This window comes from Helicoverpa armigera, chromosome 4 (assembly GCF_030705265.1).
Source record: "Helicoverpa armigera isolate CAAS_96S chromosome 4, ASM3070526v1, whole genome shotgun sequence".
Taxonomy (NCBI): Eukaryota; Metazoa; Arthropoda; class Insecta; order Lepidoptera; family Noctuidae; genus Helicoverpa; species Helicoverpa armigera.
The window spans coordinates 8446957-8462547 of record NC_087123.1 but is presented as its reverse complement, the minus strand read 5'-3'; the positions used below and the strand labels follow the sequence as shown (position 1 = coordinate 8462547).

The window sequence follows — 15591 nt, the reverse complement described above, 5'->3', positions numbered from 1 at the left end:
AAAATATGTACTTCTTCAGAAACTAGAAAGTTCGACAACCAATCGTAAAAAGGAGTTCCTCAGGGTTGAGTAGGTCAGATAGGCACTCGCTCCATTGTACTCAGCTGCATCATTTAGTCTGAAAGCTGATCGTAACATACTTAGTTGAAAAAAACCTTTTTAGTTTTGTACTATGCAGCTAACATAAATGTTTTTATCATAACGTAAAAGACATACATAGATTTTGAAATTATTAACTAGTTGTCACCGCTCGCTCTTACATTTCTTCAATTGATACCGAAAGTTAATTCAGCTTTTACTTCGATTTACTGCATTCTCATTAGTGAAGGACAGTCCAATTATTTTTATGTTAAACTGGTATTTTAAAAGTATTGCGACAAACTGTCTCATACACCCTTTAATAATGTGTATAAAAGACAAATTGAATATTGGGTTATTATCAGTCACTACTCAGTACTCTAAGAGTAAATAACACAAAATATCCAACATGTACAAGGTAAAGATACATCGGCCTCATAATTTTATATTATAGACAAAATAAAAAATATCTTTAATAATCCTTATTATTGCAGATCTTCCTAGTTGCCGCTTTGGTCGCAATGGTGTCTGCCCGACCACAAGAAGGCCATGATCACGACCACCACCACGGCCACGCCTCCTCCTCACAGAGCATCAAGCAGTACCACGGACATGGCACAGAGAAACACGTCGAGTACTATGTATGACGATCTTCTGCGTATTCTCAATCAACAATCTTTCATGCTTTTATCTGGCTACGAATTGACATAACTAATGACTTTATTTCCTACAGTCTCACCCTAAGTACGAGTTCGCGTACAAAGTGGTGGACCCTCACACCGGCGACAAGAAATCTCAGCACGAGTCTCGTGACGGTCACGTCGTGAAGGGCGTGTACAGTCTGCATCAACCCGACGGCACCGTCAGGATCGTCGAGTACCACGCTGACAAGAAGACTGGGTGAGTGTGATTCAATAAATTAAAACAGCGATTGGTGAGACTTCTTTTACTGACTGATAATCTTGTCTCCAGATTCAACGCCAATAATTTCAAAATCTATGTATGTCTTTTACAGACATACATAGATTTTGAAATTATTAACTAGTTGTCACCGCTCGCTCTTACATTTCTTCAATTGATACCGAAAGTTAATTCAGCTTTTACTTCGATTTACTGCATTCTCATTAGTGAAGGACAGTCCAATTATTTTTATGTTAAACTGGTATTTTAAAAGTATTGCGACAAACTGTCTCATACACCCTTTAATAATGTGTATAAAAGACAAATTGAATATTGGGTTATTATCAGTCACTACTCAGTACTCTAAGAGTAAATAACACAAAATATCCAACATGTACAAGGTAAAGATACATCGGCCTCATAATTTTATATTATAGACAAAATAAAAAATATCTTTAATAATCCTTATTATTGCAGATCTTCCTAGTTGCCGCTTTGGTCGCAATGGTGTCTGCCCGACCACAAGAAGGCCATGATCACGACCACCACCACGGCCACGCCTCCTCCTCACAGAGCATCAAGCAGTACCACGGACATGGCACAGAGAAACACGTCGAGTACTATGTATGACGATCTTCTGCGTATTCTCAATCAACAATCTTTCATGCTTTTATCTGGCTACGAATTGACATAACTAATGACTTTATTTCCTACAGTCTCACCCTAAGTACGAGTTCGCGTACAAAGTGGTGGACCCTCACACCGGCGACAAGAAATCTCAGCACGAGTCTCGTGACGGTCACGTCGTGAAGGGCGTGTACAGTCTGCATCAACCCGACGGCACCGTCAGGATCGTCGAGTACCACGCTGACAAGAAGACTGGGTGAGTGTGATTCAATAAATTAAAACAGCGATTGGTGAGACTTCTTTTACTGACTGATAATCTTGTCTCCAGATTCAACGCCAACGTGAAGTACGAGGGTCACGCTAAACACATCGTAACTGAACACCATCATCATCACTGATTCATGACAGCGATAGTTAAATTTCTTTATTGTTGTTTTATTTTTAATCGTTTGTTTATGATTGTTATGTTTTGTAAATAATAAATATATTACTGCACCTATCTCCGTCTAATCTTTTTTGAGCATTGATTTTACACACCTACTTTTATGTTGAAGACGTCACTACAACAACGATTTTTATTTCATAGCAGACATAAGAACGACTAAATAACCTCAGATAAAAGGTACTTATTCCCAAACAAAAATAACGGTGGTGATGTACTATTTGATGACACATACTTATTTGCCAAGCCGGTGTGTTACTAGAGGGCCGTAAACCTCTCTTCCGAACCAAAACCAATTGAATTAAATGAAATTAAGAATTTAGTTTTTTGCCCTTCAAAAATAATATTCAGATTCGCCAGAATACGTTGCCCGTAGTAAAGACAGTCGTTACACCACATTCAGACAGAACAAAAGCTATTGTTCGAAATATTACTAAGCGCGCTATAAATATTACTAACCACGCTTTTTTTAAATATTTTTTTTGTATTCACACTATTATTAATTTATATTCATTTTTAACACTGTTTTCTTAATTTAAATTCATTAAAATTTATTTTCTATTTTTTAGTTCGTTTTTCTATAAAAAGCGTGTTTTTTAGTTTTTTTAAACTATTATTTATTTTCTACTTTTTAGTTTGTTATAAAACTATTATTTGTTTTGTAGAATTAAAATTCTCTTTAGTATACAAAAATTTGACAATATTAGAGAAAACGGCTAAAGATAATTATTGGAAATAAAAATTAACATCGAGTCCTGCCTTATCGACTGTAGAGAAAAATTCTAGAAAATTTTAATTAATTTTCTTACCTTATCGACTATAGATGAAAATTATATAAATTAACAAAAATCATATCTTGCAAATTGAAAAGCCTAGAAGTCGGTGTCTAATGGATGTTACTAAGTTAATTTTGCCACCGACTTCTAGGCCGATGCACCTAAAATTAGTTTTTTTTTTGCTTTTTAGTGTTTTGGGAAGTCGGTTTCATTTGTTTGTAAAAAGGTTATTTATTTAAAGCTTTTCAGTGATACGAATAGTTGTCACTATCCATATAAGTGGGAAGTTCTCATCAATACAAAGAATATAAGTCCAAACGAGGTATTTTACATATTCAGTTGTCGAGTTCCCTCGACTTTCTCTGGTCTCCATCATCAGGTCAGCTCCAAACCTTCACTGTTGCATAGGTCTTGTCAATACGAATAATTTAAGCCCAAACACGAGGTAGTTTACATATTCAGTTGTCGAGGTCCCTCGACTTTCTCTGGTCTCCATCATCAGGTCAGCTCCAAACCTTCACTGTTGCAAAGGTCTTGTCAATACAAATAATTTAAGCCCAAACACGAGGTAGTTTACATATTCAGTTGTCGAGTTCCCTCGACCCTCTCTGGTCTCCATCATCAGGTCAGCTCCAAATCTTCACAGTTGAATAGTGCTTTTAGGCGTACACTTGAGTGTCAAGTTTTTACCCTATGTATGCCTACAACTTTTGAAGGTTGCCCTCGATTTCTCAGGGTTTCCATCATCAGATCCTGACCTGATGACTATGGGACCAACTGGCAGCTATTCCGAGTCGAACAAAAAAAGAATCACGTAAATCGGTCTATAAACCTCGGAGTAATCGATGTGTATGTGTAACCTCCTCCTTTTTGGGAAGTCGGTTAAAAATGGAATAATTTTATCAAATTAGTGTATTGTCATCGGTCCTCAATAAATCTACAAAGTTTGAACGAAATCTGGCCGTTTAAAGTGGGTCAAAATCGCGCCCAAAGAAGTCGGTTACAAACATACAGGTGAAGCTAATAAAAAGCGTGTAAAAATGATTTCAACTTTTTTTTTTGGTATTGCATCTCGCAGTTCAGCCTAGGAGGCCGTGTACGGCTTAACCGGACTTTTCTCTGTAGATGCCTAGAATTTAAGGCCTCCAGCCAGGGGAAATGATTTCAGCCTTGAGCAAAACGCTTTTATTAGGTCGACCGGTATGTAATGGAATCTAAACTAAGGAAAATTGGCAGCTGTACATGTAGTCTTCATGACAATACAATAATGTAGTACTGACATACTGATCTAATTATGGAGCCGGAAGATATGAACTGGAACTTTATCATGGAATATCGTAAGATAGCTGTAGTTAGACTTGTTAGAAAAGTCTTGTGTTGAACTTTCATCACGATTAGGTTACAGGGCTATTCATGAAGCCGCATTTTTTGGATTTTACATGCATTTATGAAAGCGTGTATTATATTTTTTTGATCTATTCATTTATTTTAATAATATAATATCGTGATTAGAACTGGAACAACCAATATGAGACCAATGAGGGTTTTTGAAATTTTTTCTGCCACCGGGTGGCGCCACGTATGCGTCTGGTCCAAACAGCTGTCAAATAGTATGGAATTGTAGGTGCCGAACTTATTGTTTATTGAAATTCTGTTATATTGGAAGTGTTATTGATTTTATTATGGACTACGGTCAGAATAAGGTTTCCGAACTAAAAATTGAGCTAAGAGAGAAGGTGCAAAAGTCACTGGTACTAAGGAAAAGCTTGTTGAAAAATTTGTTAACACAATATGATTTAGTTTTTTTTATTTACTCAACTGCAATAGTAAAACAATAATGCAGTGCTTTAATTATAAAATAAAAAGAACACTAAAATCGTTCACTATTCATAGTAAAGATAAGCACTTTGACAGTTATTGGACCTGACGACTCGGTGCTGCCACCTCGTGGATTGCCATTTTAGAAAACCCTCATTCGAATAAAACAAAAATAATGTACAGGTAATATTGAGCAAGCGTGGTGATTAACGCTCGATTTTTCTACATGTCAGAGGAGGCCTGTGCCCAGCAGTGGGACAGTAAAAAGGCTGTAACTACAACTATTGTTCAGGTAGTGAAAGTGACTTGAATATACATTAAAAAATAACAATTAAAATCCACACCTATTGGATGAATGTACATATATCAGATACACCTATTGTCATTGGAAAAAGAATATAATGAAAGAAAATTTACATTACTTTCTAGGTTTTTGTATCTGTTCTACAGGGTGTGTTTTCACAATCACATTAAGTCCTTTAGCATATATTTTATGATATTCTATGGGGAATTGTAAAAAGAATAACCTAATCCATTCAGGGGTACCACAGGAGTAATTTTTCGTTTTTATAATTAACAACATCATGTGTAAAGCAAAGATAAAGTTAGGACTATCAAATGTTTTGATCAGGTGACAGTTGTCAGTTTTCAAGGGAGAATTTCAGTTGTTTGTAATGACTGACTTTTATATGGTGTTCTAATTTTCGCACATTTTTATTCTATTTCAAATCGACATATATTACCCAGTATATTAACACATTTCATTTATTGCGATTGTGAACGACACACCCGATATACATTCACAAATATGGGACATAAGTTAGGTATAACATGATTACGATACATCTTCATCAATAACTGTGTAATAGCATTACCTACACTAGGTAGAACTGATTTTATAATTTCCGTTAAATCATTTATATTTGAAAAAATAAATGCACTTACTAAATGCCATTCAACAATTGGTTGCTTACGATCTGAACCAATGAGTAAAACGGTCGAATTGACATCCTCCTTTTTTTAAGTCGGTTAAAAATAGTACACAGTGATTATGCGTTAATTTATATCATGGTGGTACTATTGTACTATTCGTTACTTACTCATCCGTAATATTACGTCGAAGTTCAAATAAATAAGTAAAATAGTAAAGTATGATGGAGAATGAAACAACTACGAAAAGTCTGTAAAATTCTAACAAAATATAATGCATAAGTATGTTTGTTTAAGTATTGAGTAAAATTTTGTATTGAGAGAATTTCCTAGCTCAGCCTAGACAGTATAAGGATTTTTGTCCGTGCGAAATATGTAGCTCGCCTGGAACGCTGTGAAGAGGCGGAGAAATAGCAAGAATCTTATTTTGGAAAATGCATAGACGAAATAATTTTATTACGAGATTTGAATTATATTTTGGTAATTATCAAAAATGTATGTACTTTGTACTAATTAAAGATACTGGTAAGCACCTACTCAGATATTTCATCAAAATGTAGGACAAAATACGGTTAAACATATTTGGCGAATGCCATTGCCCTCTCGTAAAGAAAGAAGTTTATTGATATTAAAACAATTCAAGGTTAACTTTCCGGAGCAAGTTATATTCGGTAAACTGGTTTTCCATAAATTTTGAATGCATTGCATGCAATTGCAAAAACTGTCTCACTGTCCCTTTAGTAAAATTGTATAAAAAGAAAAATTAAGTACTGGGGTGATATCAGTCATCATTCAGTACTCCAAGAGTTAAGAATACAATTATATCAAAATGTACAAGGTATCAAAAACTTATACAGTACTGAACCAAGTGAATATTTTATCAATTGTATTTAAATAATAAGCGATTTAATTTTATTATTAAACAGATCTTCCTAGTTGCTGCTGTTCTCGCGGTTGCCGTAGCGCGACCTCAAGAAGGCCATGGTCACGACCACCACCACGGCCACGCCTCCTCATCACAGAGCATCAAGCAGTACCACGGACATGGCACAGAGAAACACGTCGAGTACTATGTAATGATGATTCTCAAAACTTAACTTTTTAATACATGTTTTCTATGATTTATTTATGACATAGGTAACTAACCGCCTTATTTCCCACAGTCTCACCCTAAGTACGAGTTCGCGTACAAAGTGGTGGACCCTCACACCGGCGACAAGAAATCTCAGCACGAGTCTCGTGACGGTCACGTCGTGAAGGGCGTGTACAGTCTGCATCAACCCGACGGCACCGTCAGGATCGTCGAGTACCATGCTGACAAGAAGACTGGGTGAGTGGAGTGACATCCTTACTAATATTATAAATGTGAAAGTAACTCTGTCTGTCTGTCTGTCTGTCTTTTCTTCACGCCTAAACTATTGAACCGATTTGTGTGAAATTTGGTACAGACATAGTTTGGAACTTGAGAAAGGACATAGGATAGTTTTTATTACAAAAAAATAAAAAAAATATTCCGGACATATAGCGCCATCTATTGGTCAAACCAAAAATCTGCCGGAAGTCACTATTCCACGCGAACGAAGTCGCGGGCAAAAGCTAGTAAGAAATAATCATTTGCCTTAGTAACTGGTAATTAATACATTGTTTTTCGTGTTTACAGATTCAACGCCAACGTTAAGATCGAGGGTCATGCCGTGCACATTGTTCCTGAACACCACCACCACCACTGATTCTTCAGTTTTGTCTAAATTTTACTGTTATGTCTAAGTCTGTTATGTGTATCGTTAAAATGTTGAATATTTAATAAACCTAAGTGAATTATCCATATGTTTGTTTTAATATTTGCACTCAATATTAAAACAAACATATTGATAACCCTTTGATTATGACTGTGCCAAAGCTTTTAGCTAAAGCTAACTTTAGTACCCACAAATCACTGGACACTTTTTTAATGTCATCGAACATCACTGGACACTTTATTATCACAAATAGAACAATAATTGGTTGAACAAATATCATGATACCTCATCCTCCGATCCTCCGAGCCTTTTCCCAATCATGTTGGGGTCGGCTTCCAGTCTAACCGGATTCAGCTGAGTACCAGTGCTTTACAAGAAGCGACTGCCTATCTGACCTCCTCAACCCAGTTACCCGGGCAACCCGATACCCCTTGGTTAGACTGGTGTCAGACTTACTGGCTTCTGACTACCCGTAACGACTGCCAAGGATGTTCATTGACAGCCGGGACCTACAGTTTAACGTGCCATCCGAAACACAGTCAATGGTGTCTAAGATATACTTAGAAAGTACATACAAACTTAGAAAAGTTGCATTAGTACTTGCCTGACCTGGGATCGAACCCGCGCCCTCATACTTGAGAGGTTGGTCCTTTACCCACTAGGCCTATTTCATCATGATACCTATTTGATTGTTTTGTAATAAAAAAAAGTCAATAAGTAAGCCATATGATAAAATCTAGGCATTACTCATAGGCATTTCAGTTCATGCATTTACGAAAGTATTACAAACACTAGAGCGTTTCGTGTACCATTTCACCAAAATTGCTACTTCTATAATGAAATCAGTCTAGCTTTGATTACTTTTACGTTACTCATATAAAAGACCGTTGTTATAGAGATTAGGTATCAGTTTATTTTTGAATTTACATAAAACAACAACTTTTGGGAACAAAATGGTGTTCAAGGTAAATAAACAAATGAAAGAGATTTGTACGGTGAAAGTGAAATGTCTAGTGAAGTGCGTGTGTCGAAATCATTAATTTCTTAGTGATACAGTGTTTTGGATTATTCAGAATATCTTAAGGCTTAATATTCTTAAAAATCTTGATAGAACAGTTCAGTTTCAATGTGACTTGACTTTCAAGCGTTGACTATTTTACACGAAACAGCTATTGGCCGATATCCTCTACAAATTCAAAAGCTGTTACTTTAGTACCTAGTACAATATCAATTTATTTGAGAATGTATGTAAATGCAAATTATCAATCCATCTTTGAATGTAGTCGCTCCTTAGGCAGCCAAGCTTACAGCATTAGCTCAGCAACACTCAACAACTCATTAGTTAATTAGGGCAACGATTCACATTAATACATGAACCCCATCATATTTTTTTTTTTTTATATTTAAGTACACTAATTCCTTTTGTAACATTCAAGGTGCTGTGTGTCCTCACGCTTCTGGCTGTGGTGGCAAACTCGAAGACTGTCCACGAGCACGCATTTTCATCACAACACATATCCCGACACGATGGCCCGGCCCAAAAGGTTTACATCCATGAGCATATCGAAGAGAAACATGAGAAAAAGCACGAAGCACCAAAGCATGAGCATCATAAGCATGAACATCATAAGAAAGAGGAACATCATAAGAAAGAAGAACATCACAAAAAGGAAGAACCTAAGAAGGAAGAGCATAAGAAAGAGACTCATCATCACAAACATGTCGACTATTATGTGAGTAAAACGTACCCTCCTGAATAATATGCAAGAACTGCGTAATATTATAATCCAATCGCATACGGAACTAACCTGTGACAATAAATATATGTATAATCAAAGTAAAAATATAGATTACTAGCCGTCTTTCCACTGTTTCACTCCCGCCCCGTGGAAAATATTCCCGTACGGGAATCAAATATAGCCCATGTTACTCTAAGAGAGCGCAGCTTTGTAACAACAGAAGAATTTTTCAAATCGGTTACGGAGTTTCGGAGACTATAGGTACAAACAAACAAAAAATGTTTCCTCTATATTATATTAGTATAGATAAGTACAGGTAATCGATAAACTGGTGATGATGAATTTTAATAAATAATCAGCATAACTAAATATCTGTTGTAATTACTTACCAACTTATGTATTTCATTTACCAGGCTCATCCCAAATACAAGTTCGAGTACAAAGTAGAGGACCACCACACTGGTGACAAGAAGTCACATCATGAGCATCGTGATGGAGACTCCGTGAAGGGCTACTATGAGCTGCATGAACCTGATGGCTCTGTCAGACATGTTGAGTACCACGCCGATAAGCATAGTGGGTGAGTAGACTGAGTTTCGAATAAAGTTGTATAATATGTATTATAAAAATAGCAAGAAATTATATTCAGATTAAAGACAGGATACATCCCATTGAAAAAATAAATTACATAAACATGTAAAGGCACAAATCGGAGTATTCAGTGTTCATTATTTTACTATGTAAGTTGCAACGACCTACAAAGCTTTTCTGTTGCATAAAGTTGTTTTTACATTAAATATAGTCATCGGTATTGAATTGTAAATGCAGAACTTTATATACCTACCTTTATTTCCAAAAGGTTCTTAGCACATTTGAATCTACATGCACTTTTAAAATGATGTATCTTATTGTAACAATTTTCTTTTCCAGTTTCCACGCATCGGTGAAACATAGCACCCACCACATAGTGCCGAAGAAGCATCATTGAAATGATTGTAAATAACTTATTTAGTATTAATGTATACTCGTTAGTTATCCTGTGATAATATAATTGTTATAAGTTACTTTACGATTGTTGAATAGTATAAGTTACCGAATAAAGTGTTCCTATCTAAATCTATTGTATGATTTTTTTTCCTTTGTTTTTGTAATGTATTCCTATTATGTATGTACCAAACTAGCAACAAGTGTTGTGTATTGCGAAATTATAATTACAACTCTTCGGTTTAAGGATCACCGAAACAAGTAATTATTTATTTTATTTTTTTAAGGAAAAAAAAGAAATATTTTTTACTTAATTCTCATTTAATCCTAGAAAGTATTATTGCACAACATAACAAAAACAAACTTAAAATTAAGGACGTATTAGGGACATTAGGGACATTATGATTTGGTTTAACAATCAGTGGTGATAATGGTGTTCAGGAACGATGTGTACGGCATGACCCTCATACTTCACGTTGGCGTTGAAACTGTAAAGATAGAAGAGATATTATTGTAAGAGATTCTTTAAAAAAATGAAGAGATTTAGATTTATCTACAAGTTTGGTTACTCACCCAGTCTTCTTGTCAGCGTGGTACTCGACGATCCTGACGGTGCCGTCGGGTTGATGCAGACTGTACACGCCCTTCACGACGTGACCGTCACGAGACTCGTGCTGAGATTTCTTGTCGCCGGTGTGAGGGTCCACCACTTGGTACGCGAACTCGTACTTAGGGTGAGACTGTGGGCAAAAAAGAGATTAGTTATGTCAATTCGTAGCCAGATAAAAACATGAAAGGTGGTTGACTAATAATACGTAGAAGATCGTCATACATAATACTCGACATGTTTCTCTGTGGCGTGTCCGTGGTGCTGCTTGATGCTTTGTGAGGAGGAGGCGTGGCCGTGGTGTTCGTGGTGATGGTGATCCTGTGCAGCGACCGCCGCTACAGCTACCGTGATGAGGAGGATCTAACGATTAAGATTACATTGTTACTATAATCGATTGTTTTGTGAAACAAATCCATATAGGTACTGTGCGGGATAAATTCAGCCGTTTTTTATTTTTATTGCTTAGGTGGTAAGTGTCATCATATCTTAGCACCTAATTTATGCAAACTCACCTTAGTAAACATTTTTGTTTGATTGTTTATTCTTCGAAAGGCAGGTGATAAGTGATTTTTGATAAAGAAATTCACGATTTTATATGCAGTTGAAAAAGCAAGTTTAAGATAAAAAACCTGATTAACATACTTTGTGATAAAACGCGTTTTTCATTCAACTCGCTGAATTTGTCAATACTTTGATTTAAAGGCAGTTGACCTCATCTGATGTAGATATTTTGAAGCTTTTACAACTGAAATAAATTTCTCTTCAATTAAATAATGGATTGCATAAAATATGAATACTCGGAATCACCAACCATCCTCCAATATTAGGTAATATATGAAATAATATACGAAGGCTTATTATCAGGCTATCACCTACGAGGGATGAGAAATTAACTATTATTTTGGTAAAATTTTCTGTATCAGCGTATGATATAATAATAGATTTTGAAGGTTAGGTAGGTACTCAGATTTACATACACAGAAAATATCAAAAATCTTTACACTGATTCTTTGTTATAAATATATCTACAAGATTTAAAACGGGAATATTATCAAGTCATAATATTTCGGAAATTGATCAACGTAAGACTCACTTTTTATTTGTATAGGTAGTGACCATTTTAGAATCAACTATATAAGATAAACTAAGTATATCAGCAGAAATATGTTAACATATCGGGTTACTGGACTAAAGAAAGTTACTTTTATACACTCAATCGTAAACTTACTACTGCTCTCAAGGATATCAAGGTCCCACACATAACCAGGTTTGGAACCATTCTTGTATAATTTTAATTTATTGACTACTTAATAAACTTGATTTTGGACTTACATATAAAACGTCCAGCACCCTTTGCTGAATTATCATTTACCTCTGTATTTTTGAAGTAAACAAACGTTTAAAAATAACAAAATGTTCACCAAGGTATTCTCTTTTACTTCGAATAATTGGTTGAAAATAATGATCGTTACCTATTGATTGAACGTATCCTAACATATTATGAACTTTTTGATAGGTCCTTCTTATCACAATGGCAGTAGCTATGGTCGCGGCACAAGACTACCACCATCACCACGGACACCACGAGGAACACCACGGCCACGCCTCCTCATCACAGAGCCTCAAGCAGTACCATGGCAAAGCCACTGAGAAACACGTCGAGTACTATGTAAGGATGATCCTCTAATCTTAAATCTCATCCTTGTCAAGTTTAACTTATAACTAATATCACAACTAATCACCATATTTCCCACAGTCTCACCCTAAGTACGAGTTCGCGTACAAAGTGGTGGACCCTCACACCGGCGACAAGAAATATCAGCACGAGTCTCGTGACGGTCACGTCGTGAAGGGCGTGTACAGTCTGCATCAACCCGACGGCACCGTCAGGATCGTCGAGTACCACGCTGACAAGAAGACTGGGTTAGTAACCATAGTCGTAGATAAATCTAAAACTGATATTTTTTAAGTAAAAGCTGTGCTCAATATCTCTTTTGTCTTCACAGATTCAACGCCAACGTGAAGTACGAGGGTCATGCCGTACACATTGTTCCTGAACACCATCACCACCACTGATTCAAATCTAGTCTACAAAACACAATTTAGTTTATACCGCTGTTGATATTGTTGTTATATTAATTGTAATGTTTGTGTATAAAAGCAGAATAAACGTGATATCTTAACCGACTTTTGTAATGTAATTTTACCTATGCATTGGAATGTGCAGTATCCTCCAGGAAGCTTACTTTTTTCCACTGTTTATTTTTCAAGTAAGTAACTAACACACATCCGTGATTGGATAACGTGGGAATACATTTATACTGTAGATAAAATTATTATATTTGATACCTACAACTAAACAGTATGCTTACAATGCGATTCCTGAAACACGCATAAAAGGATGACCCAGGTTACAAAAAAGTACATTTATAATTTGTTATAGCTTTTTTCTGCAACACTATAATCTTAAAAAAAGGTTTCTTAAACATAACAGCTGTCACATAGCCAATTATTACCAGTGCGGCACCGATTAAGAGTAGATAATATGGTTTTACGAAATATTACAAGTGCGTACTAAAAATTTTACGGCCTATCTTATAAATTGAAATTACCTTGATTACTAACTTTTATTTTCTCTATAAAAGACACGGTTATTCGTGCTTGTGTATCAGTTTGCTAACAAGCGTGTAGTGTGAAATTATCAAAATGTACTCAAAGGTATATTGGATTCATGTGTTGTGTTAATAGTTTTGGGACGTTGACCCTTCATTTGGGTCAAAGCAGATGATTGTGTTTTGTTTTTGCATCACCTTATGGGAATAAGATCCTCAAATTTTACCCCTGGATGCCCTAATAAAATTTCACCATATATGGGAGGGTTTTGGCCAAGGAAGTTTTTGACAAGTTAACATACCAAGTGATCTGACTCGTTATATAATAATGACCAGTACTCCATTAGAGGGGTGTCTTCGAATAGAACCTCTGGATTTTGGATTCTAAGCAATAATATTTTTAAAATTCCAGGTAGTATTGGTTCTAGCAGCAACTGCTTTGGCAGCAGTCTCAGCAGAGTACGGGCACTCATCACAGCACTTCACCAAACACGACGGCCATCACCAGCTCGTGCACATAGCTGAGCATGGACACGATGGTCAGCACCACGGACACCATGAACATCACCATGTTGATTATTACGTTAGTACCTTTATACTTCTTAGAGTCTCATAGATGGCAGTATTGTTTACATTCAATGGTAGATTTTATGCTCGGTTTTTCTAGTTAATTTACCAGTACGAAAAGAGTAACGTGTAAAAAAGGCTGAAATACCTGTACCCCGTACTCGTAAACTGAGCGGATAATCCACCAATGTGAAAGCTCTGATAGTGGAAAATTTGAATGCTTCAGTGTGAATGTAGACTGCTGTTACCTCTTTTACTTCACTTTAATACTAAGTGCTATTAATAATAATCCATTCAAGTTGAATGAGGATTAGTTTTAACAATTAATGATTCCTAAAGCACAAATAACAAAAAGTTCACATCAGTCCATTTCCAAAAATTATAACTGCTGTAAGTGGTACTCATTATTGGCATCTATATTCAGGCTCATCCAAAGTACGAGTTCAAGTATGAAGTGAAGGACCCTCACACGGGAGACCACAAGGAGCATCACGAGCATCGCGACGGTGACAGCGTGAAGGGACACTACTCCTTCCACGAACCCGATGGCTCAATCAGACATGTACATTACCATGCTGATAAGAAGACTGGGTAAGCATGAGCAATGTTTATTCTTTTATGATCAGGTAGATGTTCAACGCGGTTCCACCCGCTTCCCGAGGAAACTTTCTCCTTGACTCTGAAAAATGTGTCTTCACTTTTAGGCTCTTTGCTGTCTAGGTACCAAATTAGAATAAATTATAAGCAGGTTATTTGGTTGGTAAAGCAGTTTTGATACAAAGGTGCTAAAAATAAACATAGTTACTTTTGCGTTTATAATATTAGTAAGGATGGGATTTTTTTTTTCAATTACGAGCTTTAAGCCGTAATTATTACTGCGATGCGTAATTGTTTTATTTATATACTTTCGAATGACGGATCCAATTTATCGATCATTTTATAACCTGTTTTTATTAGATTCCAGCTTCATTGTTTTCTCTTTTAACAAATAGAAAAGCTTTTTAGTCTTTAATAATTTTTCTACAATCTTGTTATTTCTTTCTTTCAGTTTCCACGCAGAAGTGACCCATGAACATCACTACCATCATTAGATATAGATAGAATTGGTTTGACTGTTTATTTGTTCCTACTGTGATTGTTTTATTACGTTTGTATTGTGAATGTTAAATCATTATACAGTTTTGTGTAAACTGGTTTTGTTGTTTTTCCCAATTATAACCTCAAATGGCATTGTTGGCAAAATAGATACTAATTTCAGATATCATGCACCATATTCATTTAATTATATTGTATCAAATGTTCACCGTACTCGTACCAGCAACCCATTGTTTTGAAAAATCCGTTAAGGCCTGTTCAAAAATTTTACTCAGTATGTAATGTAAAAATATTAATAGAACCTAATACTTAGAGAATACTTCCTAACAACAATTTATACGTGACACTAAGCAGGCTTGTTTATATATTACAATGCTCAATAAGAACTGTGTTTCGGATGGTACGTTAAACTGTACATAGGTCCCGGCTGTCATTTAGAATATCCTTGGTAGTCGTCAAAAGCCAGTACCTAAATCTGACACCAGTCTAACCAAGGGGTATTGGGTAACTGGGTTGAGGAGGTCAGATGGATGGATGCAGTCGCTCCTTGTAAAATACTGGTACTCAGCCGCATCCGATTAGACTGGAAGCCGACCCCAACACAGTCAGGAAGTGAGATGCTCGATAAGAACTGAGCTGTAGTAACTCAAAATAGGTAATAATTAGTAGTTTAG

At 36.0% G+C, this 15591-nt stretch overlaps 6 protein-coding genes across 6 annotated transcripts; 5 read left to right on the top strand and 1 right to left on the bottom strand.

Moving 5' to 3' along the window:
- The first annotated feature begins 554 nt into the window (after positions 1-554).
- Positions 555-982, top strand: LOC135116728 (cuticle protein 18.6-like). Its single transcript, XM_064034182.1, has 2 exons — positions 555-719; positions 812-982. Exons 1-2 carry the CDS (start codon positions 600-602, stop codon positions 980-982), a joined length of 291 nt encoding a protein of 96 aa, XP_063890252.1. The 5' UTR covers positions 555-599.
- A 455-nt stretch (positions 983-1437) lies between these two features.
- On the top strand, positions 1438-2003 carry LOC135116726 (cuticle protein 18.6-like). The gene is made up of 3 exons (XM_064034179.1): positions 1438-1602; positions 1695-1861; positions 1934-2003. Exons 1-3 carry the CDS (start codon positions 1483-1485, stop codon positions 2001-2003), a joined length of 357 nt encoding a protein of 118 aa, XP_063890249.1. The 5' UTR covers positions 1438-1482.
- A 4354-nt stretch (positions 2004-6357) lies between these two features.
- Positions 6358-10159, top strand: LOC110375252 (histidine-rich glycoprotein). Its single transcript, XM_064034338.1, has 7 exons — positions 6358-6409; positions 6498-6644; positions 6735-6901; positions 7232-7298; positions 8747-9043; positions 9463-9629; positions 9980-10159. Exons 1-7 carry the CDS (start codon positions 6401-6403, stop codon positions 10035-10037), a joined length of 912 nt encoding a protein of 303 aa, XP_063890408.1. The 5' UTR covers positions 6358-6400; the 3' UTR covers positions 10038-10159.
- Positions 10160-10451: 292 nt separating this feature from the next.
- On the bottom strand, positions 10452-11167 carry LOC110375263 (cuticle protein 18.6-like). Its single transcript, XM_049847376.2, has 4 exons — positions 11156-11167; positions 10866-11003; positions 10607-10773; positions 10452-10521 (listed from the first exon to the last, which is right to left on the bottom strand). Exons 1-4 carry the CDS (start codon positions 11165-11167, stop codon positions 10452-10454), a joined length of 387 nt encoding a protein of 128 aa, XP_049703333.2.
- Positions 11168-12174: 1007 nt separating this feature from the next.
- LOC135116724 (cuticle protein 19-like) lies at positions 12175-12733 on the top strand. The gene is made up of 3 exons (XM_064034177.1): positions 12175-12312; positions 12400-12566; positions 12650-12733. Exons 1-3 carry the CDS (start codon positions 12175-12177, stop codon positions 12717-12719), a joined length of 375 nt encoding a protein of 124 aa, XP_063890247.1. The 3' UTR covers positions 12720-12733.
- A 616-nt stretch (positions 12734-13349) lies between these two features.
- LOC135116775 (cuticle protein 7-like) lies at positions 13350-15012 on the top strand. The gene is made up of 4 exons (XM_064034337.1): positions 13350-13361; positions 13668-13838; positions 14247-14413; positions 14871-15012. The coding sequence occupies exons 1-4, from the start codon at positions 13350-13352 to the stop codon at positions 14911-14913; spliced, it is 393 nt and encodes a 130-aa protein (XP_063890407.1). The 3' UTR covers positions 14914-15012.
- The last annotated feature ends 579 nt before the right edge of the window (positions 15013-15591 follow it).